Here is a 22,798-nt window from a genome sequence, read left to right as displayed (position 1 = left end):
CTGTCAAACCGCGAGAACATCGATAGTGTCAATATCGATGGTTTGCCAGCTCTATCAATTTAAGCGCTACGATCATTAGTAGATATGTTTAATTTCTTAAAAATCGTATGTGATTACTCGTGAAACTCATGATTATGAAAAAACAACTTCGGTGAAATTTAGGGACTTCCCCTTTAAAATGTCTATTTTTTATGGAAATATGAGAGCCTCTAATTGAAATTTGATTTTTGAAAACTATAAAGTAACTCATACCATTTATATAAACTGGATTAAATTAAGTGGTTTCTTTTCCATAAAATATTTTATTTTTATGCCATCATTAAATCAGTTGATCCTGAAAGGACAATTGTTGCAAAATTAGGAAATTTTCATAATTTTATTGTACAAGAATGGTCACTCTTGCAATTAAAGATTTGTTTACACTCGTTATTATTGTTTTATTATTGTTCTCACTGAGGCATCAGGATGCCTCGCCAATCTGAAAAAATAAATATTATCGACCAGAAAACCTACGAGAACATCCTGAATAAGGAAAATGTTACATCAAGCAAAAGGACTCCAACCAGCTCAAAGTACAGGAAAAAACACAAGAATATGGAGCGGCCCACACTGCTGGATTTTGTGATCCAACCTCGTCAGCCGCAAAGACAAATTAAGGCCACGAAACTCCGAGGACCACATTTAACTATTGCCAAAAGAAGCTTCATTCTAACTAAGCCCCAACGCAAGGGAAAGACGCGTCTCAATCCAAAAAAAAAGGTTACCAAGTTGAAGAAGTCGATTCGGAATTATCGTACCTTAAAAAAGGAAAAGAAAGCTGAGGAAACCCAGGAAATGCCGTCAGAGGATTTGGCTCCAGCGACTCAAAACTCTAAACAAGACTTCAAAGAGCTGGTGGAGAATCAATTACAAAACCTTTCTCTTAAAGAATTTATTGATAAAGGAACTTTAGATATTACTCCGCAAATCAAAACTATCCATTCCATACATTCCCGGCGCTTCAGAAGGTCAGTTGTACATTGTAGGCCTGTTGTTTATCATGCCAAATTTCAAAATTTATCTTTCAGCTATTGTGACAACTGTACTCGACCCCGACTTAAGGATCTGACTATCCAGTTGCTAAAAGAATTGGACCGTTTCCAAAAACGCGCCTTTGTCAAAAATGAAATTAAGGCGCGAGCCCATCCTAGGCTGGTTCTGGGTTTTAATGAAGCTCTTGCAAACCTAAGGATAAAAAAAGTAAAGTTGTTACTTCTGGCAACTGATTGCGAAAAGTGTCCTGGAGAAAGTATGTTTTTTCTTTAGTATCATTGCCAAGGCGTACTTATAATATAATTATTGTAGATGGCATAGACGAGTTAATAGAGGGTCTTAAATTCCAATGCCAGCAGCACAACGTCCCCTACTGTTTTTCCTTGGTGAGACGGGAATTCGCCTATGCTCTACAAAAGAGGGCCCATATTGCCTGTGTGGCTGTGTTAGATTATGATGGAGCCAATGCTGTCTTCGCAGATGTTCTTCATGAATTGGAGGATGCTCGTAAAGAATACAAACGACTTACTGCTTTGTGATGACTTTATTAAGTGGCAGATACGAGATAAATGTGCAGGTGGTGCTATGAAAGAAAAACAAAAACTGTTAAAAGGCTTTATGCCTATCCAGTTGTTGGTGTGAGCATGGTGGTGGAGACTAGATCGTGCAGCGTTGAGCTACCATTGTCCATTTCAGTGACTGAGCCCACCAAACCAGCGGTGTCGTTCAGCGAGCTGAACGTCTGGATGGCCTCCTTAGCCTGCTGCGCTGCCAAATTAAACTGAATCAGGATAATTAGGTAGCTAGTGATACCGCCACTAACACCATATAGGGTCTCCATATCCAGGGTAAAAAAGCCACAAGCTGAGAAGTCCACCGAATGATTTAGCAACTTCAGCGAAAGATGATTTACAATTTCATAAAGAAGATTATCATCAGCAACTACGCCGCATTTATGCAAGGTGATGCCAGTTCGTTTTGAGGCCAACGAGGTTTTCCAGCTTAAATATATGAGGTAAACACACTTTCCGGATGTATAACTCAAGACGATAACAGTAATTAAAGGATTCTTTGCCGATCGGAATAACGAAGGAATTGGTTGGGTTTGGGTAGCGCAATAAAGGAAATATAATTGCGCCGTAAAGATAAGAAAACCGTAGGCCATCAGCGATAGGATGGGATAGCTCCAGAGCTCATTCATAGCCTTGCCTATTTCGCAGATCTCATCGTGCACCTGGCATAGGTTGTTCAGCTTCTCCTCTACCTTTGAAACATTTGCCAACTCACTTTCGTAAACCAAGTTGGATGACATTTGGTTTCTTGGGAATTTATCCGATGCTGTCTCTATAGACTCCCCAAAGGAGTTCATTGAATGGGCCACGGGGGCCACCTTGTTTTTACCAGACCCTGCTACAGATCCCTTTCCCATGGAGCCCAAGTCCAATCCTCCGAGTTCTTTGTACAAATATTCCAAATTGCTGTCGTATTGTGGTGGCTGCGAACTATCCAGCGACGTTGTGTTATCCGATTCTCCCCTAAGCCATATTTTAAACTTCTCATGAGTCATCACCAACTCCTCGAGTGTGGCATTAATTGCTTCAAAGCGCTCTTTAAGCGCGTATAATGAAACAGCAAACCAGATCTTATCCAGAGTATTGATGAAAGTGGGAACGGCCGACATCACCCAAAGCACCGACATCCACTGGGTGTAGTCCACAAGCTTGATGTAAGTGGCAACTAAAATAGATAGCTCAAAGAGGACCGTCATGATCAGCATAATCCGGATGCGCCGGCCAATGCAGCTGTTATCCAGAACGCACTTTTCCTTAAACAGTCGTTCGTCCGCCAGCCGAATGCGCTCGTAGAGCTCTCCCAGTTTGCCCTGATTTCGGAGAGCTGTCAGTTGGTCGGTGCCCATCATTATCAAGCCAATGTAGGTTAAAAATAAACCAATCACAAAGGTCAAGGTGCCTGCCAGGTAAGAAGAACATCAAGGTTAATTGGATATCTACAATATTATTATTAATGCTCTACTGACTTTGTGTGGCCTTGAGTGAGCGGTCCTCCTCCCCGAAGGAGTAAATCAATAGGTTGTAGAACATCACATAAACCACTAAAGTCACCATCATATAGACCATCCCACTTCGAGACTTCTCTAGTACATTTCGTGAGCGAAACTTCTCCAAGTCCTGCGGCAAGATTCCGGCTATCTTTGATATAAAAAACAACTGCTGGAACTGCTGCAATAAGGGTTGAACTTCCGGCTCCGATGATGGCATGTTGTTCGAGAGAAACCAAAACTGCGAATGGTACCACCTTACGGTAATCAGCTCCACCTGCAGAGTGCACTTAGTCTTAATTAAATTGCCCGGTTCGCCCAATCGATATAATCAACATGGTTAATCTACGGACCCAACTTCATTTACAACAATAACGCGGATGAGTTGGTTTTTTTTTTAGTGGAGGGTTTTATTAAATAGGGAATTTCTAAGTGGTTTTACAGCGAACGTTGGTTTTTAGAAATTTAAAGCCAAATATACACGGCTATGTTTTATTCTTCATTCGAATAAATTTGTAAAAAGAGAAATGGCCAGCTTCCAAAGTCCTCTATGGTTCCATTAAAGTGTCTTTACTGTATGGAAATTTTGAAAGCTTGGCTTAGTTCCTCTTGCGACGTTCAGACTGTTTTCGCTCCTCCTGAAAGTAATTAGGATAATTGATGAATACATTTTCCACTCAAAACTAGCAAAGGTCACAAATATAGTTTCACAAGTTGCCAGAAAACTTTGCACAACGTTTTTATTTTTCAGAGTTACTACCGGAAATAAATATACTTGCCACAAGTGGTTTATAAGTAAGAAAAAGGATACTAACTGGAAATTGTGAAAGTATACTTATTGCCTTGGCCGTAACACTACCGTTTGAACTTATTTAGCTAGATTTGGAAAACATTTGCAAAGTGTTCAGTGACTGTTCGGAGATTATCTGATCTCGCCTCGCCAAAGATCGTTTCAAACCATGAAGGACTTGAGCTGTGACTGGCACGCTATAGAAACCGATCGATCGGGTTTAAGGAACCGGGGAACTTACCTTTTGAGTCAGGATAATCAGCAATCGACGGAACATGCTGAGAACATCGAAGAAAAGATCAAGAGCGTGCTGGACTACATCGCGATTACCATTTCGGCACTTCTGCACAATATTTTGGGTGTCGTAAACAATAAAGGCGGCCATCACGAAAACTCCCACATAGAGTTGAGTCTGCAGATAAGGCAAAAGCGATTAGATTAGCCATTAAAATAAGAGAAACAAATCTTTGCATATTGATAGTGTTTGTTTCGGTAAGCTTTGATTAAATCTTGTTTTTAAACTATGTCTAAAACAGTTGTAATCTAACTACTTGTAATATTTGCAATAAACAAAGGATATATTAAAAAATGCTCAAATCAAGCAGGTAAATTATAGTTCGTTTCTATATACATATGTATATTATGTTAAACAAAAATAAACGTTAAATTTAGAATTACCTAAACCCAATTAACTGCTTAAAACGCGCAATTTTTATTGGGCGTGACTAAATCACTCACCACTTGAACAAAGTACGACTTGAAGATCATGTTAAATAGACTCAAAAGGGCCATGGTGTTTATAACGCTGACCAGCATCCCGCCCAGGTAGAGGTATTTTCCCTGCTCAGCCAGAAGTGCAGCAAGGGAGAGCGATATGAAGGTGACGAATGTGCCGGTGAGGGCCGTGAGGATGATGGCCGGGTTAATGCTGCAAATGTAGCCTAGGAGCGGCCCTAGCGTCTGACCAGAGCAGAACCCAAAGGCATAAAGCATGCTTAAGCGTGTGGTATAGTTCTTGCCGTCATCCTTGTAGAAATGTAGTCCCAGGACTAGGATCAGTGTGGCCACTGCCGCTAGCACACCGAGATCGAGTAGTTCGCGCATCTGGAGTAGGGCTCCCACCGCCGTGGCAGCGGCAGTGCTACCAAGGACCATGTACACCTTGGACAGGTGCTCTCGCACATAAGGCTCACTGGAAATAGGAGGGGTGGGGAGTAGAAATCCATTAGGTTCAAGGACTATCGATCCGTAACCAACTGTTGATGTGGTTCACCACCAAAACAACACGTCAGTGGTTCAAGTTATGTGACGCATTCGCGTCGCAAAGTTTCCATACTCACTAGCGGTCGCCTAGCCCATTCATAAAGTTATTGAATCGATCCTGAATGTTTTGGGCCGTCTCTGCCATTTTTGGTTATTCTTTTTTTCACACTTGCTTTTAATATTTTTCTCCCTGGTGCTATTTAATTTTGTTATTCAAACGGAGGAGTGAATGCGACTGCTTTTGGGATGTTTAGTAACTGACTGTTTACTTTGTAGCGCCTACTTGAGCTTTGTGCTCTATTCTCGACTTTGCTGTTTTCTTTTGTGTATTTCACGATTTTTCTTACAAAAAAAGTCAGTTCTCGGTGTTGGGTAGCGACGGTTTTATTTTTTGGACCAGTGCAGTCGCCCTAGCACTTTTTCGGCACAACCAATTTAAAAAAAATATATATGTATTCAGTGTCAGCAAATAAATAATGATAATTTTATCCCAATTTAATTAAACTCTATTCATTTTTTTGGATCTGGATCTCTTTTTGATAAATTATATTTTATTTTATTATAAACAAATATTTTTATCCGTCAGCACTGCTGATAAGCGATATTTCCTGATAAGAAATTTAACCAGTGTTGCATAACTTCGAAATCGAATGGAATCTTCCAGATATTCGTCGAACGGGTATGACTTGCGCGCGCTTTCATTAGTTTGAAAAGGAACGAAGTTCAAAACCAGCTAACAAAAGTATTAATTTTTATTTGCATTGCCTTTTGTGGCTAATCCATAAAACTAAATGGATTTACTTTCTAAGGACATGGTGCAAAGAATTTATTTGTTAAACGTAAGATATTAGAGGCTTTATGAGCTGCTGTTGAGATCCAGTTGCCTCAAAAAAGTATCAACTATTATTAAGTCTCATTGGTTACGATAACATTACCTGTTTTAGTTTGGCTTAACAGACTGTTTCATTTGTATAAATACAATTGTGGTTGCTTTCGTCAAGATCACAGTTTCTAGAAATTAGCTCACATTACTCGTTAAACCCCTAGAATCTCATTTTCGAGAGAGTTACAGGTACTTTCAAATCGGAGATTGCTTTTACAAAGGTGTAATTGAAATACTGGGTTAGTGCGACAAGATCTTAGTCGAATTTTGTTTACAAGTATGTACAAATAAAAAGTAAAGCTAGAATTTTAAAAATTAAAATGTAGATGATACAATAGAATAATTAGCAGAAAGCTTCATGTAAAATGATTCCCCGAGAAGTACAGCATCTCGAGACAAACTGGATTGCTATTTTTTTTTCAAGCCTAGATTAGAAACTACATAAAAATGTGAGCATTAGTTGAGTATTCTACGCTAAAATGCGATTAAGACTTGTTTCTTTTTTAATTAGGTCTAAAATTGGTAATGTTCGGGCAAAAACTCACACATTCCACTTATTCTATATAATTATTTTCCCTCCATTTGGATGGGATCAGTCGGCATTTAATTCTACAATTCACTCACACGCAGACACAGACACACAATATGATTGGCTTAATTATAAATGGTAAATAAAAACAAGTTTAAACAAATGCATGAAGAATGTTTACAACAAAAGAATCTCTATCTTCGAAAAATACATTAGGGCTATCGGTTTTTCGGCCTCAGTCGGCGTAGTGATTTTGTTAATATAACAATTTCAATATTTACTGCACACTGCAGTGAATTCGATTTTTAAATTTTTACATACAATTTTTTGTACAATTATAAATTCATTAACTAATAAGATTTTGTTTGTTTTTATATAGTAAGCGTACAATAAGACACACAATACAAGACAGTTTTGGTAGAATTGGTTTTTTCTTTTGTTTTTTTTTTCGAACAATTCTTTTTCATACGTTATTTTTTATTAAATAAACCGAAATATTAAAGTACAATAATATTGAAATTCTGCTGCGAAGACGGCGGTGCAGGATTAGTAGTTATCTATTGTTCGATGATCCAGTGCCCATCTGTGTCCAAAATGTCCCACGTCGACTTTCATCGCCTCCTCCTCTACACTAGTCGACCTTAATCGATTTCTCTGGATGGTTTTGGTCTTCTTATGGTTAAGCTGCTGGGATGATAAGTCAAGGAGTTGGTATTGGAGTTGGAGCAGCAACCGTGTATCCGTCGACTGTAGACTTGTCAGCATTTCGGCTTATTTTAGTATGTCTAGGAGAACTATGCTGTAGCCATATTCATATCCTACGTATTGGTAATGTTAGATACAAATCGAAAATTTGTTAATCTGGGGATAATTCGCGACCCCATCAAGCTGTGGCTTATTTGTTTATAAAGTGTGTTTAGTATATCTGTGTTGCATCTTTACTTTCATTTCCGTTTCTGTTTCGATTACCGGTCCAGTGGCGCTTCTACACCTTCTCCTCCTCCTAATGGCAGTCAATGCCGAGAGCGGTGCTCCTCACGCCTATCACGGTCCCGTTCACGCTCGCGTTCACGGTCCCGATCACGATCACGCCGTTCCCGGTCCGACGATCGGTAGCGCTCCCGGTCCTCATAATAGCGCTTTGATGACGGTGGCTCAGCGCCCTCTGCTACTACGGGCTCCGGTGATTTTCGAGGACGTGCAGAGCGACTGTTGGGGGTTAATTTTTTAATAGTCCGTTTTAATCAAATTCGACATTATGAAAGGAAAAATGTTATAGGTATTACGCTTACCTGTCATCCCTGTAGTGATCTTGAGCCTGGCGCTCTCGTTCTCTACTGCGTGAACGCTCACGATATCTGAGAAAATATAATTTTTGTATTTATTTATTGATGTGAGGAATCTAATGTATGGGCTTACCCGCCGTCCCGCTCACGCTCACGTTCGCGTTCGCGCTCCCGGTCGCGAGATCGTTCTCGGTATCGGGAGGTAGAGCGTTCTCGTCGCTGACGGCTGCGATGAGACCGCTCCCTAGACCGCGACCTTTCGCGCCTATTGTAACTCTTGGCTTCGATACCATGCAGAGTGTCCTGGAGCGAGCTGATTAGTATCTTGCAACGCTCATCATGTGCCACCTTGGACTGTTTAATTAACGAAATGGCTGTGACCAGTGTCTCGATGGCGCTCGAATATTCACCGGCAGCAGCGTCGGAAACAGCTCTGTAATTGCAATGGACATACACATATAAATATAAGCATAGAACTTGGGCAAAATAGTTGATGTGGACTGGATTATAGTTATATTTATGAACCAAAATGATATAGAAATCTTAAAAGAGCTCACCTGGCAATCGCCGAACTGCTAACTGTGCGATTTCTACTCATCACCTCCTCAAACTCAACCTCGGTTAGTTGAGGACCCATTTGTTGCGGATCGGGAAAGGGGCCCGGAGGCTTACCCTGCGGTGGTGGCCATGGACCACGCGGTCCATGCTGGGCAAACTGCGGTGGTGGCCCGTGCTGGGGTGGCATGTTCATGCCTTGTTGGGGGGGCATGGCCATACCGGGTTGCGGGCCGGGTGCGCCATGAGGCGGTCCGCCCATACCCGGATGCTGAGCGGGTCCGCCAGGTTGGTTAAAGAAGGCCGGATTCACATGTGGGGCAGGGGCACCGTGCGGTCCTCCGGGACCAGGTGCTGGTGGAAGACCTCGTGGTGGACCCTGCGGCGGGAAACCGCCGTGCATGGGGGGACGGCGCCAGTCGGGTCCCGGTGGACCCCTAACAGGCATACCCATGGGTGCTCCTTGGAACTGAAATGTAAAAACACTGTGGATTAGCAACTTCCTTCCTTGCATAGCTTACACTTGAGGTCTAGGATGAGTAGGTGTTTTCATGGGTTGATTTTAATTTAAATGTTCTGAATACATCGCTTAATGCTAAGTTAACTAGGGTTAACTTAAGTTTGGTTAGTCTTGACTTCTCTCTCTTTTTTTTTCTTCTCGTTCGTTAAGTTTTCATTACAGACAGTAGACAGTATGCAGTATAAAGTAAAGGCCACTTAGGGGTTTGTTACCATTGGGCGCTGCGGCGGTCCATTGGGCGGACCAGGTCGCGGTCCACCTGGCCGCTGACCCGGCCATTGGCCTTGTCCTGACGGATACCGAGGTGGCGGCTGTTGGTTGCCCATTAGCCCGCCTTGCGGATGCATCGGCGGCTATATTAATACGTATTACGATTATGATGTATCAGTAGTTGATTTGTTGTTGTTGTTGTTGTGGGGTAGAAGTGTGCGTAAGCGTTGTCATAGACATGGAATAGAACATAAATATAAAGCGTAATACATAAACATTTTTATATAACAATCATTATACAATAACAATATCGCGGTAACAGATACAATTACATAAGTAGAATAAAACTATGGACTAATATATCCTGGGAACCAGGAAGGAGCGGGCTCCTTCTTGGCCCCTACTACACTGCCGTGTTTCAAGCTCTATAACTATGAGTGTACTAACAGGTGTAATAACAAGAAGTATAAGAAATACACAATGTCTTAGGCTGGGGGGAACTACGAAAATTGCTCTGAAATTACTCGTAAATAAGCCAAAAAAATCATTAAGAGTAGTACTTAAAATCATAAACAACAACAACCTTAGCGACTTAGTTTATGAAACAATGCAATTTAGAGGTATGTGAATAAAAAATATAAGGTTTTCTTAAGTTACATACTTAAGGCCAGCTTAAAAAAGAAACGTGCCTTTACAAAATCAATTTTTGCATTCAGAACAATTTTAATGGAATAAGGAAAATAATAAAATGTGTGGGTGTGACGATTAAGATAAGAAACTGAGGGTCGAAAAGGAACGATTTCTATTATAATGATTGAGCGGATACACACCTGCATGCGCGGCGGCCCCGAATTGGGACCACCCACCTGGGGCACTTGCGACATGTGCTGGGGCCGGTACTGGCCCGGCTGCATGATGGGTTGCATGCTTCGTGGCGGATGTCCCGGCGGACCACCGCCTTGAGGTCCTCCCGGATGCGACGACATTGGACCCCCGCTCATGTTAGGCGGAGCAGGACCTCTTGGAGGTCCATTCTGCTGGGGCGGCGGCACTGGACGCGTCTTCTGCAGACTCTCGAACTGGGTTAACGCCTGCTTGCTCGGATACGTGACCACTGGCGCCTGGCCGTGCATTTCCACCTTGGGCAGTTGGTCCAGCACAGATCGAAGACTTGATTCCGATCCCAGCGAGATGACACTAAATCCCTTCGATTGACCATTGGCCCGGTTCTCGAAGAACTTCACCTCCTGTAGGTCATTAACACCGATGTCACGCAGGGCATTCGCTATATCCTGATCTGTGGTCCACCAGGTGAGGTTTCCCACGTACAACTGGTAGCGGCGGTTCATGGTCGGAGTGAGGCTACCGCCGCTCTGGTGGTAAACTCCATTAGGACCGCCTGTTCCGCTTGAAGCCGATTCCCCCGAGCCGGGACCGGCAGCTCCGTCCGCTGAAGGCGTACCGCCACCCCCACCTCCTGATGCGGCCGCCTCCGTGGGCCCGCCTATGTCATCGTACAAGTCCACACCATCGCCGCCAAATTCGTCCTGCCGAAACACATGAAAATGTATACAGTTAGTAAGCGTTATTAACTTACACGTGGAGTTTAGGAACTCGGTACTTAGTTACACCAATATTTTACGTAAGCGGACTCCTTATGCCGCCAACATAAATTTCTAGATGCCGGCGATGCTAAGTCTTAATGGAAATCATCCGAAAATGCTCCTTGGAGTTCCTACCCCCTAAAATTATTGGCCCACACACCGGCCCACCCCGGTGTATACATACACAAGGGCAAGCTGGCCGCTGAGGAGCGAGTCCTTCCACGCTCTTACCTGAGCCTGGCCGGCAAAGTCCTTGTCCAGGTCCTCGGCGTACAAGTCCAAGACCACGTCGGCCATGATGAGCCGCGAAAACTTATGACTCTTTCAAGCAAATATTATATTTTAGCCGCTTCTCCACTTTCGCACACACACAGATACTCTGGCAATCGCTCCGTCTCTGTCGCACTCTCACACGCGCCTCGTACAGTTGCCGACAACCGGCGCGCTTCTCCAAATCTACCAATTTAGGCACTCGTCCACTGCAATTAACAGATTAATTGCTATCGGTTTGCCTCGTCCGTATGCACAATATTCAATTATTTACATTCTTAATCCGCGCAAACAACTTTAAACCAATCTTGCGAAAAAAAATTTTCAGCTAAAATGGCGCAGGAGTTCAGGGTTGTCAGGGACGTCGAAAACACAATTTTTTCCCGAATCATCGTTTTTGGTATTTTTTTTTCGTTGTCTGGCAAGGCCATCGAAAAGAGGAAAAATCAAAATGAAAAGGCTAACTTCGAGCGATATAAAAAGATATACATCTTTGGCCAGCCATTATGAGAATTTCATTATAAAAAAAAAAGGTTTAAAATTAAAAAAATATTTTCAAAAACTTTAATGTTGTGTCATTACGGATCGTTCAGTTATATGATAGCTATAGGATATAGGATCAAAATTGAAAAAAAATATTTTGCAAAGCAACGCCGGGAAGTTAAAGTTAAAAATTGGCAAGCTAAAAGTTGAAACTTCCGTAAATTTAAATTTTTCTGTAATTCAAAAATATTTTTGTTTCGATTTTCCGTGGCCAACTATAGATTCGTCACCTACCTGGTCAGCCGTCACGGTATCATAATTTAACGGTATCATAATTTAAAAATCGTGCATTTGAGCTCCCTTATGTTTACAATTTTTTTTAAATATATTGTGTACAGCTTTAAAAATATTATACTAGATTTATAAGATATTTATTTATTCCATTTCAGTTAATTTATTTAATATAAATTATTTTAATTTGTATGATAACTAACTATGGAGTGTAATGTGCCTTGGGTTTCAGATCACAGTAGGTAATGCCGGGGCCCAGACAGGAAGCAAAGCCCATCATATATGGCAAAGAGCTCTGTTCGTAAACTCCGGTAAACAGATGTGACCAGGGTCCTTGAATTGTGAAAATAAATAATAATGGAGTGGAAAATTTAATTTCAACTCGGCCTTACCGTGCGCATAAACAGCTACATCGCCACCTCCATGCGTCTCCTCGGTCATGGGCACTCCATGCGGATAAATGGCATTTCGATCTGCAAAGTCCAGAGTCCGGAGATCCACCCGCTCCACTTCACCATCATTCACCTGGTAGAACTTCTGGTAGTTGGGCCCATTCGCATATGAGATTGCCGTGTATGGCAGTTGGTCCACATTGCTCAGTTCCGTGTTCAGGCCCACAATACTGTTGTTCACGTCCGGGTACCCGCTAATGGACACCGTATGTCCATGGTCAGCGCTGACCACTATGAGAGTCTCCCAGGGATTTGTTAGCTCGCGGGCTTTGCGAATTGCCTCTGAAAACTGTACGGTTTCGTCCAGCGCTTTTTTGGCTTTCGTTTCGTGGTGGGCGTGGTCGATACGACCGCCTTCCACAAACAGAAAATAGCCAGCAGGATCTCGGGAAAGAACGTTAAGGGCCGCCTCTGTCATTTCGGCCAAAGTGGGTGTGTCCAGGCTATCGTCCAGGTGATAGGCCAAATGGGAGGCATTGAAGAGACCGAAAAGGAAATCTGTGGTCTGGGGATCATTGCTGAGGAGGTCCGTCCGATTAAAAATCACTCTGGCATTCCCCGGCTTGCTTTGCTGCCACTCGTCAATCAAGTTCCTGCCATCCAGCCGCTGACCCTTATTTCCGTACACATCCGTCGTGGTGTTGGGTAGGAATTTAATGGTCCCACCACCCATGACCACCCGAAGTCGCTGACCCACCTCTCCGTCGATCAACTGTGTGGCAATGTCGGGGCAACCGCCAGGATTCTGGCCTAGTTTGCTCACATCGTAGTCACTCTCAAAGTCGCGATTGGAGGTGTGGGCATAGACCCCGGCCGGACTTGCATGGGTCACTCGAGTGGTGGTTACCAAACCTGCGGACTTGCCACCTTTCAACGCCCAAGCTGCGATCGAGGAGAGTCGATTTTTCGCCAACCTAGCGCCAGCACAATCGTTCAGTTCCACATCAGGAGTGACACCTATAGTCAGATAATTCGCCTTGATTCCGGATAAGTAGGCGGAGGCGGTGCACGCAGAATCAGCCACTTGCTTGTTGACGCAATAGGTCTAAAAGAGGGTTTTTTTCATAATTAACAAGTTCGTAAAATAATTAAAAATAATAAAAAATTAGCATCTTAATTTATTATTCAACACATAATTAATTTTCAATCATAAAGATTAAATAAAAAAGTTATGAATATTAGATATTGATTTTTTCGAATTTTTTGTAAATTTCAGTACCCACCTTGGACAGACCCACATAGTTGAACTTTTCAAACTCCAGACGATTCCGTTCGCCGACCACTCCCCTTAATTGGCCATCAAAAATTCTTCCGGCTGTAACCGTGGGAACGGACATTCCATCGCCCAGGAAGAATATAACATTTTTAGCCCGATATTGGTTTGGAGGTGTGGACAACTTTTCATAGAGGGTGCGTTGGGCGTCGTGAAACCAAAACTCCTTGCTTTTAAGTTCCGAGATGGAGTGGAGGTCCCAGGATTTTGCTAAAATATTAATTTCGTTTAATAACCTGAATTCCCGATACTCAAATGATTTTTTATTTAGACTCTTAACTAAAAGACCTTTAAAATACAACCTCGAGAATTAATCAATTCTGAGCACATCTGTCTTATTTTGTTTGCACTTTCGATTTAATTGTTTAAAGGTGAAATTTCATTAAGAAAGCCTTTCAACAATAGGCTTTAGTTTTATCAACAAAAGTTGGAACCCAATGTGAATTTTAAATAGTATTTTCTCGCTTTTCTCGAAGATAACATCAATGATTCTTTTTGTTCCAATTCGGTAATTTAAATTTTGAATTGGCTCAAGTTAAGTTGTTTGGTAGAAAACACGCCGCGTGTCAAATATTTAATTAAATTTATTTCGTTTAAATTCCGTTTAGCACTTGATTAATCAATTCTGCATATGTTTTGTGTTTGCTTTCGGCCGCACTCTCACTGTTCGGGCCCGATCTTTAGCTCGATCTTGATGTCGTCACGCACCTGGCCCATATCTGTACTGGCTGCGGGACACCGTAAGCTGGAGGGCAAGAGCCAGCCAGAACCGGAGAGTATCCATTGTTAGGAGCGAGTGCGGGCAGAATGCCGATGAAGTTGATGACAAAAAATTTAACTTCTGGAGTGCTCGGTCGAGGGATCCGTTACGAGGTCTACGGACCGACTAAGTCGCACTTGGGTAATGGATGCTTATTTATACGATCGCCGAATATTTGCCCCAAGACTCCAGACACATTACCAAATTGCCGAGATAATAAACAAAAACTTGTCCCTGCATTAGAAAGCTTCTAAATGAACTGGGAAGGCTTGTTTTACTGCCCTTATTTAAATGAAATGCATATTATAAGTTTCAGGTTATTCGAAGTTCTTTCTTTTCAAATCAGGTTTGTTGCAACGGTCATTTGCATAAGTGAATATCTTAAATCCCTAAGATGATATAATTAGATTATGCTGGGAAAAATAGAAAAATATTCCCAAACATTTCTGTTATCTCGTTCAATTCAAGTTAATGGAGTTCAATGACCCTCAATAACTTTCTAATACAAATACCGGATACTGATCTGCCACAAACTGCATTTACTTTTGATTTCAGGATTTTACGATTTTTTTTATGTATTGTTTTGGTTATTGAATTATTTAAAAGTTAAACCCAGAGTGTCATTTGTTGTCTAAAAAACTGGATTCAAATAATTTTTGTTTCATTTTGTGGAGCAAAATGTTTCTGGACTTAAGTTTACCAGTAAGTGTAAGCGCATGAGAATATTAAATTTATTTCAAAGTGTAGTACAGGGAAATAATAATAATAGTGATTGCATTGGTTAACAACTGATTGGTTATTTTTTTACGAAAGACTATTGTGTTTGGATTCACCATACGATATTTTGCATCGGTTTAATTTAAGGCTTCAATCCTTAGATGTAGTTCTTGCGCGGTTACAGTGGGATTAGTTATCTATTTGATCATTAGAACTGCCTTTTAGTGCGACTATTTATGCATTTTTTAAGTTCGGCAGCACCTAAGAAAATCTCCGTTACTTATCTTGGTTCCTGTCTGGTGGATCAATTCGAATTCATAAGCTATCAGGAAGATTGATCGACTCATCATCTGGTGTTAAATTATGTGAGGAATTATGTTTTTTTGCGACTGACGCTTCTCTATTAATCTGTTCGTAGGACCCCCTTCATTTAATGACTAATTACGGGTCCCAACCCGTTAGAACCTCATCCGATGGGCACGACACTGTCGTATGGCACTGACAATATGGTCAAAATACAAATGAAAGGTCTTTGGGTATGTTTTATGAGCTTTCGATTTGTAAGATTTTGGAGAATTTAGGAGAACTGACACTGACATCAACTTTTGTCCCTCGTTTTCTTTTAGATGCCATTTACATATTTCCTTATTATTTGACACGATTTTAAGAAGAACTCCTGAATGCCAATAATCATTTTCGAATTTCAGAATTTGAAATTTTTGAATTATTTTTAGAAATGGGAAAAAGGATAAATCAGTGCGACCAGTCTAGTCGAAAACAGTGTTGTAAAGCAAATCAGACATTGAGTCGACAGGTTCCACTTTTGGCCGTTGATGGCGATGCGCATTGAGGATTCTCTACATACTGCTACCCGGTCACACTGTTTCAAATATTATAAAAAAAAAAATAGTGATCCAATTGGAATTGCAAATTTTGTTGGCGATCAATTAACAAATTCCAAAAAGTGTTTTGCAAAAATGTGCATGTGAGATGCTCTAAGAAGATAGTCAGCGAAGGTCACCCACGGGCGCAAGGGAAAGCGAAAGGTGGGTGGTGGAGCCAAACAAAGACAAACAGTGAGACAAGGCAAACATCTGACGCACACACAAACCCACAAACAGAACCTTCTGAGGCGCATATTTAAGTGATATAAGTGAACACAGGGACTACAGCTAATTAAATTGCGAACACACACTTTTTCAGGAAACAAAAAGCGGTTTCTTCTACCAGGGAACACCTCAAGGTCAGCAAGGTGTCTGCCTACGAAAGCATGGACTTGCAGCATATGGAGAACGGCCTCAGCGGAGGGGGCGGAGGCGGTGGGGGTAGCATCAGTGAAATAGAATTCCAAAGGCTGGCACAAATCATAGCCACCAGTATCCAAAAGGTCCAGCAGAATGGTAAGTGGCTTCCAAACACTACTTTCCCCTATGACTAATCGCAGTTGGTTTTTTGCAGTTTCTACTATGCAGCGCATGGTCAATCAACTAAACACACCCCAGGATTCTCCGGAGCTCAAAAAGCAGCTGTAAGATACTTAATGAAGGGCAATTGCTTAAATCAATACAACACAGTCCCTTTATTATTTTATTACGCATTACTGAACTCAAAACGCCATATCTGCATTTCAAATTATTTATGTATCAAATTTTATGTTTTATGGTATGCACTGAGGTTGTAGAGGTAAACACTTTCTTTGCGCTCGTTTATTGCTTTTTCTTTGTTACTTGTTTAATTTCTGTCATTTATAAACACTTAAAATGCGTAATTGAGGACAAAGACAAAAGAAACATTTTTTCATTGGCGAATACAATTTCAAGTCAATTTTTGAAATAATACGAGAAATATTTAGTTTTGTCTTAAAGAAATAAAACTTTTCAACCTTATTCTTGAGTCCACATTATAATAGGATTAATTATGTAAGACACTGATTTGTAGCAATCCCATGACTATGTAGGCGGCTATCTCTACGTTTGATTTATCATTTAAAATATTAGATTTTACATTCATCCGTATTAATCAATTAACCGTGAATTAACTTTAGATACACCCGTCCACCCCAAAAGCTAATAATAATGAAAATCCTCTACTCAAACAGCCACCAACTAATGACCTACACTAATCAACTGGTGACCGACACAAACAATCAAATCAACGAGGTGGACAAGTGCAAGGAGCGCCACCTGAAGATCCAGCGGGACCGATTGGTCGACGAGTTTACAGCGGCGCTGACCGCGTTCCAGGTTTGTTTTTGTGAACTTTCCGAAGATAAGCAAACCACTCTGACTCATCCGCCCCCGAATGTTTATCGGTCGTTATTTTTAGGCCGTCCAGCGCAAAACTGCGGACATAGAGAAGAGTGCCTTGCGGCAGGCGCGGGGCGATAGCTACAATATTGCCCGCCCGCCGGGTTCCTCGCGCACTGGCAGCTCTAATAGCAGCGCCAGCCAACAGGAGAATGGCTCCTTCTTCGAGGACAATTTCTTTAATAGAAAATCAAACCAGCAGCAGCAGCAGATGCAGACACAAATGCAGGAGCAGGTCGATCTGCAGGCGCTAGAGGAACAGGAGCAGGTTATTCGGGAACTGGAAAACAATATTGTGGGTGTTAACGAGATCTATAAGAAACTGGGAGCCCTGGTTTACGAGCAGGGTCTGACGGTAGATTCCATTGAGTCGCAGGTGGAGCAGACAAGCATTTTCGTCTCACAGGGCACGGAAAATCTTCGTAAGGCGAGCTCCTATAGGGTAAGTAAAAACTAATTTAAAGAACTCTCAAAAGCTTAGGTAATAATAATTATATATTACAGAACAAAGTGCGCAAGAAGAAGCTTATCCTAGTGGGAATTCTGAGTGCCGTGTTGTTGGTGGTCATCTTGATACTCGTCTTTCAATTCAAGAATTAAGGCGCGATCCAAATTTAAACCAAAATAGTAAATTGTTGTGAAAAGACAAGAGTTGCCGCATGCAGGAACCGAAAATAAAAAATCTAACTCCCCACCCTCCTTCGGACCGTAGGCGTATTTGTGGCTTTAATTCCGAAATCTAATTCCACTATTGGCGAAAAATCGAGCAACTCGGCAAAGTTTGATGCGTGTATCCGGACGTATTCACCAACTCGTGCACATGTTATATTCGCTTTATAATTATCTTACCTTATATTTTATATGTATTTACTTACTAATTTAATTATTACGCACCCTGTATATTGATATATTGATAACTGTTGGCTGCAAATTCTAATTATGTTTCGAAACTCATTCGCCAGCGCTTTGTATTGTATTTAGGCTTAAGAGGCAGAGGAAGGCATGAACGAAAAGCATTCACACATGTACGAAAAATGGAATAATAAACAAGAAAACCGATATCGCATCGATCCTGCGTGCGTTGAAAACACTTGGAGCAGAGCACTTCATTTAGGGCCCAGGCTGAATGAATCAATGAATGGAACTCTCGCCAGCTCTTTTGGGTATTCGAAAATGTGCCTGGTCATCGACTCCTCCTTGCCTTGGCGATCATTAAGATTTCGTGTTGGCCTTTGTTACGCATGCTTTAGCGGCTTAGGGGCTGACCCTCCAGGTATCTCCGCCCTCCTCCCCAACTCTGATTTCAATCCGAATCGGAATCCCAATTTCAATCTGACTGGGTGTTCAGAGCACACACTCGCACATTAATGCTACGGCAGACCTGGATGCGGTGGACCCACTTGAGCTGCACTCGATGAGGTGTGTCAGCTCTGGCCACAGCTCTGAAAGGGTTTCCTCGTGGCCAGACTCTAGTTGGGAGATCGGAGCTCGGAGCTCGCAGCCCGAGTCTTCGCTGGCCTGCATACAAATTGAGTTTAAATTTTTTGCCAATTCACTGACATTGATAGTTCGTTTGGGCATCATTTGTGTGGTGGCTTCTTATCCACTTGTTGGCATCGAGTGGTTTTCTCGCATGCATTTAAGTGCAGCTCATTTCCTTCTCTAACTCGCTCCGGGCCTGTCCAACAATCATTTTCCGCCCAGTCATGCAGTTATTTCTGGCCCAAGACGAGTCGGTACCCTGCCTTTAAAAGACGGGTATATTGATTTAATTGTGTTACTTCCAGATTAGGTTCTATTTAACTTGTAAAGGGTCTTTTAATGATGGATAGTTGAAATTAATATGATTTGTGGTAATTAAATAATGTCGTCTTATATAGCCGATAATTAATACAATTAAAATATATTTTGAAATTTAATAAGGTTTCTTTTGAAAAATACTGACATTTTATATTCATTTATTTAATTTTCTTAGGCTTTATTTCTAAATGATTTGCTTGATTCTGTGTAACTTTTCTCAAACTTTTTTTCATTAAATTTTTAAACTATACTTCTTTAAAAACTAAAACTAGAACTAACTTTAAAAATTGATTAATGTAAGTAGAATTTTATAATTTTTATATTTATATTTTATTTTTTTTTTATAAATTATCAAAATTAACTTAATGAGTATGAAAATGAAGAGTATCTGAAACTCGCATTGCCATTCCCAACTTGGCCAGTTTCTTTTTGGCCTGCTTGGGCTGTCAATAGCTGTCCAAATACGTCACCGAGGTGCCCGGCCAGCCGATTTTGAATTATTGATTACTCGTCCATGGGGGCCAAGGGTTAGGCACCGAGTGTTCCACACGGCACGGCCTAATCACATCGATTACAGCTACATGCGGCACTTGGCAGGTTGGACACCCATTCACACATTCACCAGAGCTGGACCAGAAGACAAATCCGCATCCGAATCTGAAGCCGCAGTCCAAATCCAGCCCCGAGGCCACAGGTCACGTCGCGAAGCCAGGGAAATTCGAGTGGCGGAGGTGTTGAAAATTAACAGAAACTATGCACACTTACCCATACCATCTATACCCGGCAGGTAGTCTCTCGGGTGTTTGCATAGGCCAGGAGGAGTCCGAATATCCCTGGCCCATGATAATATTGACAGTTTAGGTGGTGGTAGGTGGTCAGAAACGGGCTGCAACCGAATCTCATTTGCAAAGTCATTTTGTCTAAATAAATCCAGCCCTCGGTCTCCGTTGTTTTTGGGACTTTTCCCCGACTTAATGCAGGAACACAGGACGCATGTTTTGACTTTGGCGGAGAATTGGCCACTGGAAATTCCATAACTTGCTAAGCACTGGATTGACTTACCAACTTGCTGGCTGGCCAGAAGGATTTCGCTGATGGGAAAACTCGGAAGACCTGGGATAGCAATACCTTCCGGTTCCTGAGCCCTTTCCTAATCCCTGTACATTTCACACGTTGCTTACGACGACCCATCGAGCCATCGAGCAATTCAATTCGCCTCCATAACGATGATGATGTTTGCAGCGTATAAACATCCGGTTTGTGGCATTTCCCAAATCAATAAACTTATTATTATCCCGTTTTCCACAAGGCTTGCGTTTTTATTTGGAAAAATTCTTAATTAAGCGTTTGCTTTGCTTTCCATTTTTATGAATGAAGACGTAGTGGAATAATATGTTTGCCCACGCGTTCTCCTACCACTACGCCCAAGGAACACCTCCACGGAGCTGGGGATGGGATGGATGGGGCCTTTGCCTTTACAGAATTTTAAGTGGAATTACTTGACTCGAAGAACTGTAAATCTTTTGAATTTTTATTTAAAACAAAAATGCCAAATCAAAAGTTTCGTTTGATTGTTCCGTTTTCACCTGTTGAGGGGGAAAATTGGAGGGGCACCAAGTGCTTGATGCGCAACACTTTCGACAGTTTTATTAATGAAATTCGCAGAAATTCCCACTGATGTGCTCTCTCCTACTCACGAAAACTGATATCCAATCGTACACACGAAAAAATACTCTAAGCTGGAAAATTTAATTGAAATATAGCGACTATTAAGTCATAATGAGATTAGTTTTTTTCAATCAATATTTATTAATATGATATAGGTTATCAATAAATTTATATCTATTTAATCGAAGATATTTTTGCTATCTGTACGTGCGATTTTATGAACTGCCTGAGACGCCCCCCATTCCCAGCCACCGTGCCGCCCCCATTCATCCTTCTTCTCGCGCACACTTCTAAACAAATTGGGTGTCAAAAAGTGCGCACATTTCAAAAGATTTAACCGTTTTGCAGGCACCGCTAGCTAGTCTTTGATCTTCGCCGCCCCCAAACGGCAGACGCCGCCGCCGGTGCCCGTTTATGCGGTTGCCACTGTGGCATCACAGTGGAGCCTGCTGCTGCGGTGCAAGTGCCCCACTCAAAGCACAATGGGTGCGAACTTCAAAAAAAATTGTTAGTTGTTCCAATATCAGACATTTTTATTGGATGGCAATAAAATTATAGTAGTCATCGCGGGGTATGTGTATAATAAAGATAAGTGTTTGAGTTTATGGTGTTATCTATATTGATTTTACACCTTGTAGAACTTTCAAATACAAAATCTGATTTTTCCTCGCGGTAGAAACATTTTTTTTATCCTATAAACTTTATGAAGTTGGCAAAGAATAATTATCACTTACAAACTGGATTAAGAACTGGATGTTGTAAATTTAACACTATTTATTAAACATACATATAACTTCTTTAATCTTTTTTTTAAATAAAGCTAAATAAAGCTGATCGTTCTCATTGACCTCATATATTGTCACAAATATTTATAATTTAGTCTCAAAATAAAACTACAAATATGTACCAGCTTATAAACTTTATGAAGTTGGCCAAGAATTATTATCATTTAAAAACTGAATTTCGAACTGGATGTAGTAAATTTAACACTATTTGTTAAAAATAAATATAAATTCTTGAATCTATTTTAAATAAGGATAAATAAAGCTGATCGTTCTCATTGACCTCATATATTGTCACAAATATTTACAATTTAGTCTCAAAATAATTCTACAAATAAGAAACATTGAAAATGTTGTGATGTTTTATGTAAAAATAAAGGTTTTCATTATTTTAAAATAATTAAGTAATTATCATTTAAATAAAATTAAATTTAATCTATATTTTACATTAATTTCTTACATTTTTCATTTGATGAAGTGCCTGAAAGAAAAATTGGCGAGTCCATTGCCAGTGATAACCCACTGTAAACTCGTATCTCGACTACTGCTCTTTCCTCAATATAAACATACTCGGCTATATCTTTTATCCGATTCTCCCTATATACATTTACCACGCGCCCGCTCTACTGTGTGAAAAAGCGTCAACACAGCGAGAAAGATAGAAAAAAAGATACTTTTTGCGAGCCTGGGGCGTTGTGGCTGTTTTTTATAAATTAGCTGGCGGGGACCGAGAACAGAACCCCCAAATACCATATATATACCATGTAGACCTCGGGCGGGATTACGACTACAAAGAGATCAGAGATCAATCCGAGCGCATCCGAATCGCAATCGCAACTGTAACGGAGTATTGAGATATATCCGAAGCCGCAGGACGGGATTAAAAATCGGGCAGACAATTGGATGCACGGATGGTTGGATGGATGTGGATGCCACCGTGTAAGATTTTTGTTTTTCGGTAGCCATCCTTCTATTGTTTGAGCTCTCTATTCTTTGGGAAGGTGTCTAATGCGACTCCTGCCTTCAATCTCTTTTTTATGTGGATGGAGATGGTGTATCTATATTTTTTGTTGGCCCATTTGACGATGCTTTGTTGGGTAATTGTTTGTTTACGATTTGGCAACAAAAGGGCAAGCAGTTCTTCGGGTTCACACACGTACCAAAAAAATGAATCAAATCGAATGGAAAGGAATGGAAGCGGATCGAAAGCTGCAATAACAAAATGATCATCATCGGATGATCGGGCCTCATCCTCGACATATCTT

The 22,798-nt window shown here is 41.2% G+C and overlaps 6 protein-coding genes across 9 annotated transcripts; 2 read left to right on the top strand and 4 right to left on the bottom strand.

The window, feature by feature from the left end:
* The first annotated feature begins 17 nt into the window (after positions 1-17).
* LOC6493741 (selenocysteine insertion sequence-binding protein 2) lies at positions 18-2,111 on the top strand. 2 transcript variants are annotated; one of them, XM_044714849.1, is made up of 4 exons: positions 18-105; positions 465-1,007; positions 1,068-1,288; positions 1,345-2,111. In XM_044714849.1, exons 2-4 carry the CDS (start codon positions 466-468, stop codon positions 1,569-1,571), a joined length of 990 nt encoding a protein of 329 aa, XP_044570784.1. In that variant the 5' UTR covers positions 18-105; position 465; the 3' UTR covers positions 1,572-2,111. The 2 variants fall into 2 exon arrangements, with proteins under 2 accessions (XP_044570784.1, XP_001958348.1); XM_001958312.4 differs by lacking the exon at positions 18-105 and having other exon boundaries at positions 117-1,007.
* LOC6506204 (gustatory receptor for bitter taste 66a) lies at positions 1,558-3,326 on the bottom strand. Its single transcript, XM_001958313.4, has 2 exons — positions 3,071-3,326; positions 1,558-3,003 (listed from the first exon to the last, which is right to left on the bottom strand). Exons 1-2 carry the CDS (start codon positions 3,309-3,311, stop codon positions 1,655-1,657), a joined length of 1,590 nt encoding a protein of 529 aa, XP_001958349.1. The 5' UTR covers positions 3,312-3,326; the 3' UTR covers positions 1,558-1,654.
* Positions 3,327-3,476: 150 nt separating this feature from the next.
* On the bottom strand, positions 3,477-5,364 carry LOC6506203 (bax inhibitor 1). Of its 2 annotated transcripts, XR_004310925.2 has the most exons (5): positions 5,222-5,364; positions 4,620-5,073; positions 4,123-4,293; positions 3,951-4,064; positions 3,477-3,729 (listed from the first exon to the last, which is right to left on the bottom strand). XR_004310925.2 is itself a non-coding variant. In XM_001958314.4 (4 exons), the coding sequence occupies exons 1-4, from the start codon at positions 5,287-5,289 to the stop codon at positions 3,691-3,693; spliced, it is 732 nt and encodes a 243-aa protein (XP_001958350.1). In that variant the 5' UTR covers positions 5,290-5,364; the 3' UTR covers positions 3,477-3,690. The 2 variants fall into 2 exon arrangements, 1 of the variants encoding a protein (XP_001958350.1); XM_001958314.4 differs by lacking the exon at positions 3,951-4,064.
* On the bottom strand, positions 5,259-11,396 carry LOC6506202 (cleavage and polyadenylation specificity factor subunit 6). 2 transcript variants are annotated; one of them, XM_001958315.4, is made up of 7 exons: positions 10,963-11,396; positions 9,958-10,674; positions 9,130-9,270; positions 8,400-8,866; positions 7,976-8,275; positions 7,849-7,914; positions 5,259-7,765 (listed from the first exon to the last, which is right to left on the bottom strand). In XM_001958315.4, exons 1-7 carry the CDS (start codon positions 11,026-11,028, stop codon positions 7,570-7,572), a joined length of 1,953 nt encoding a protein of 650 aa, XP_001958351.1. In that variant the 5' UTR covers positions 11,029-11,396; the 3' UTR covers positions 5,259-7,569. The 2 variants fall into 2 exon arrangements, with proteins under 2 accessions (XP_001958351.1, XP_014764664.1); XM_014909178.3 differs by lacking the exon at positions 9,130-9,270.
* A 526-nt stretch (positions 11,397-11,922) lies between these two features.
* Positions 11,923-14,504, bottom strand: LOC6506201 (alkaline phosphatase). Its single transcript, XM_001958316.4, has 4 exons — positions 14,209-14,504; positions 13,451-13,710; positions 12,168-13,272; positions 11,923-12,108 (listed from the first exon to the last, which is right to left on the bottom strand). Exons 1-4 carry the CDS (start codon positions 14,282-14,284, stop codon positions 11,978-11,980), a joined length of 1,572 nt encoding a protein of 523 aa, XP_001958352.1. The 5' UTR covers positions 14,285-14,504; the 3' UTR covers positions 11,923-11,977.
* Positions 14,505-15,823: 1,319 nt separating this feature from the next.
* Positions 15,824-18,373, top strand: LOC6493742 (syntaxin-7). Its single transcript, XM_001958317.4, has 6 exons — positions 15,824-16,023; positions 16,181-16,377; positions 16,436-16,505; positions 17,076-17,220; positions 17,303-17,725; positions 17,788-18,373. Exons 2-6 carry the CDS (start codon positions 16,248-16,250, stop codon positions 17,881-17,883), a joined length of 864 nt encoding a protein of 287 aa, XP_001958353.1. The 5' UTR covers positions 15,824-16,023; positions 16,181-16,247; the 3' UTR covers positions 17,884-18,373.
* The last annotated feature ends 4,425 nt before the right edge of the window (positions 18,374-22,798 follow it).

The sequence above is a fragment of the Drosophila ananassae genome, chromosome 2R, assembly GCF_017639315.1.
Source record: "Drosophila ananassae strain 14024-0371.13 chromosome 2R, ASM1763931v2, whole genome shotgun sequence".
NCBI classification, from domain to species: Eukaryota; Metazoa; Arthropoda; class Insecta; order Diptera; family Drosophilidae; genus Drosophila; species Drosophila ananassae.
The sequence above is the reverse complement of the archived record's forward strand: the minus strand, read 5'-3'. Positions and strand labels throughout refer to the sequence as shown.

Excerpts from the sequence above, each read along its gene's own strand:
- LOC6493742 (XM_001958317.4), top strand. The coding sequence starts at position 16,248 with ATGGACTTGCAGCATATGGAGAACGGCCTCAGCGGAGGGGGCGGAGGC. Across the intron at positions 17,221-17,302 it reads CGGCGCTGACCGCGTTCCAG|GCCGTCCAGCGCAAAACTGC; the intron begins GTTTGTTTTTGT and ends CGTTATTTTTAG. Across the intron at positions 17,726-17,787 it reads GTAAGGCGAGCTCCTATAGG|AACAAAGTGCGCAAGAAGAA; the intron begins GTAAGTAAAAAC and ends TATATATTACAG.
- LOC6493741 (XM_044714849.1), top strand. The coding sequence starts at position 466 with ATGCCTCGCCAATCTGAAAAAATAAATATTATCGACCAGAAAACCTAC. Across the intron at positions 1,008-1,067 it reads CATTCCCGGCGCTTCAGAAG|CTATTGTGACAACTGTACTC; the intron begins GTCAGTTGTACA and ends TTTATCTTTCAG. Across the intron at positions 1,289-1,344 it reads CGAAAAGTGTCCTGGAGAAA|ATGGCATAGACGAGTTAATA; the intron begins GTATGTTTTTTC and ends TAATTATTGTAG.
- LOC6506201 (XM_001958316.4), bottom strand. The coding sequence starts at position 14,284 with ATGGATACTCTCCGGTTCTGGCTGGCTCTTGCCCTCCAGCTTACGGTG. Across the intron at positions 13,711-14,208 it reads CCAGTACAGATATGGGCCAG|CAAAATCCTGGGACCTCCAC; the intron begins GTGCGTGACGAC and ends TTAATATTTTAG. Across the intron at positions 13,273-13,450 it reads ACTATGTGGGTCTGTCCAAG|ACCTATTGCGTCAACAAGCA; the intron begins GTGGGTACTGAA and ends ACCCTCTTTTAG.
- LOC6506204 (XM_001958313.4), bottom strand. The coding sequence starts at position 3,311 with ATGCCATCATCGGAGCCGGAAGTTCAACCCTTATTGCAGCAGTTCCAG. Across the intron at positions 3,004-3,070 it reads CTCACTCAAGGCCACACAAA|GCACCTTGACCTTTGTGATT; the intron begins GTCAGTAGAGCA and ends CTTACCTGGCAG.
- LOC6506203 (XM_001958314.4), bottom strand. The coding sequence starts at position 5,289 with ATGGCAGAGACGGCCCAAAACATTCAGGATCGATTCAATAACTTTATG. Across the intron at positions 5,074-5,221 it reads AATGGGCTAGGCGACCGCTA|TGAGCCTTATGTGCGAGAGC; the intron begins GTGAGTATGGAA and ends TCCTATTTCCAG. Across the intron at positions 3,730-4,122 it reads TGATTATCCTGACTCAAAAG|GAGGAGCGAAAACAGTCTGA; the intron begins GTAAGTTCCCCG and ends AATTACTTTCAG.
- LOC6506202 (XM_001958315.4), bottom strand. The coding sequence starts at position 11,028 with ATGGCCGACGTGGTCTTGGACTTGTACGCCGAGGACCTGGACAAGGAC. Across the intron at positions 9,271-9,957 it reads CGGGGCCGCCGCGCATGCAG|CCGCCGATGCATCCGCAAGG; the intron begins GTGTGTATCCGC and ends GTATTAATATAG. Across the intron at positions 7,915-7,975 it reads GAGCGTGAGCGGGACGGCGG|ATATCGTGAGCGTTCACGCA; the intron begins GTAAGCCCATAC and ends ATATTTTCTCAG.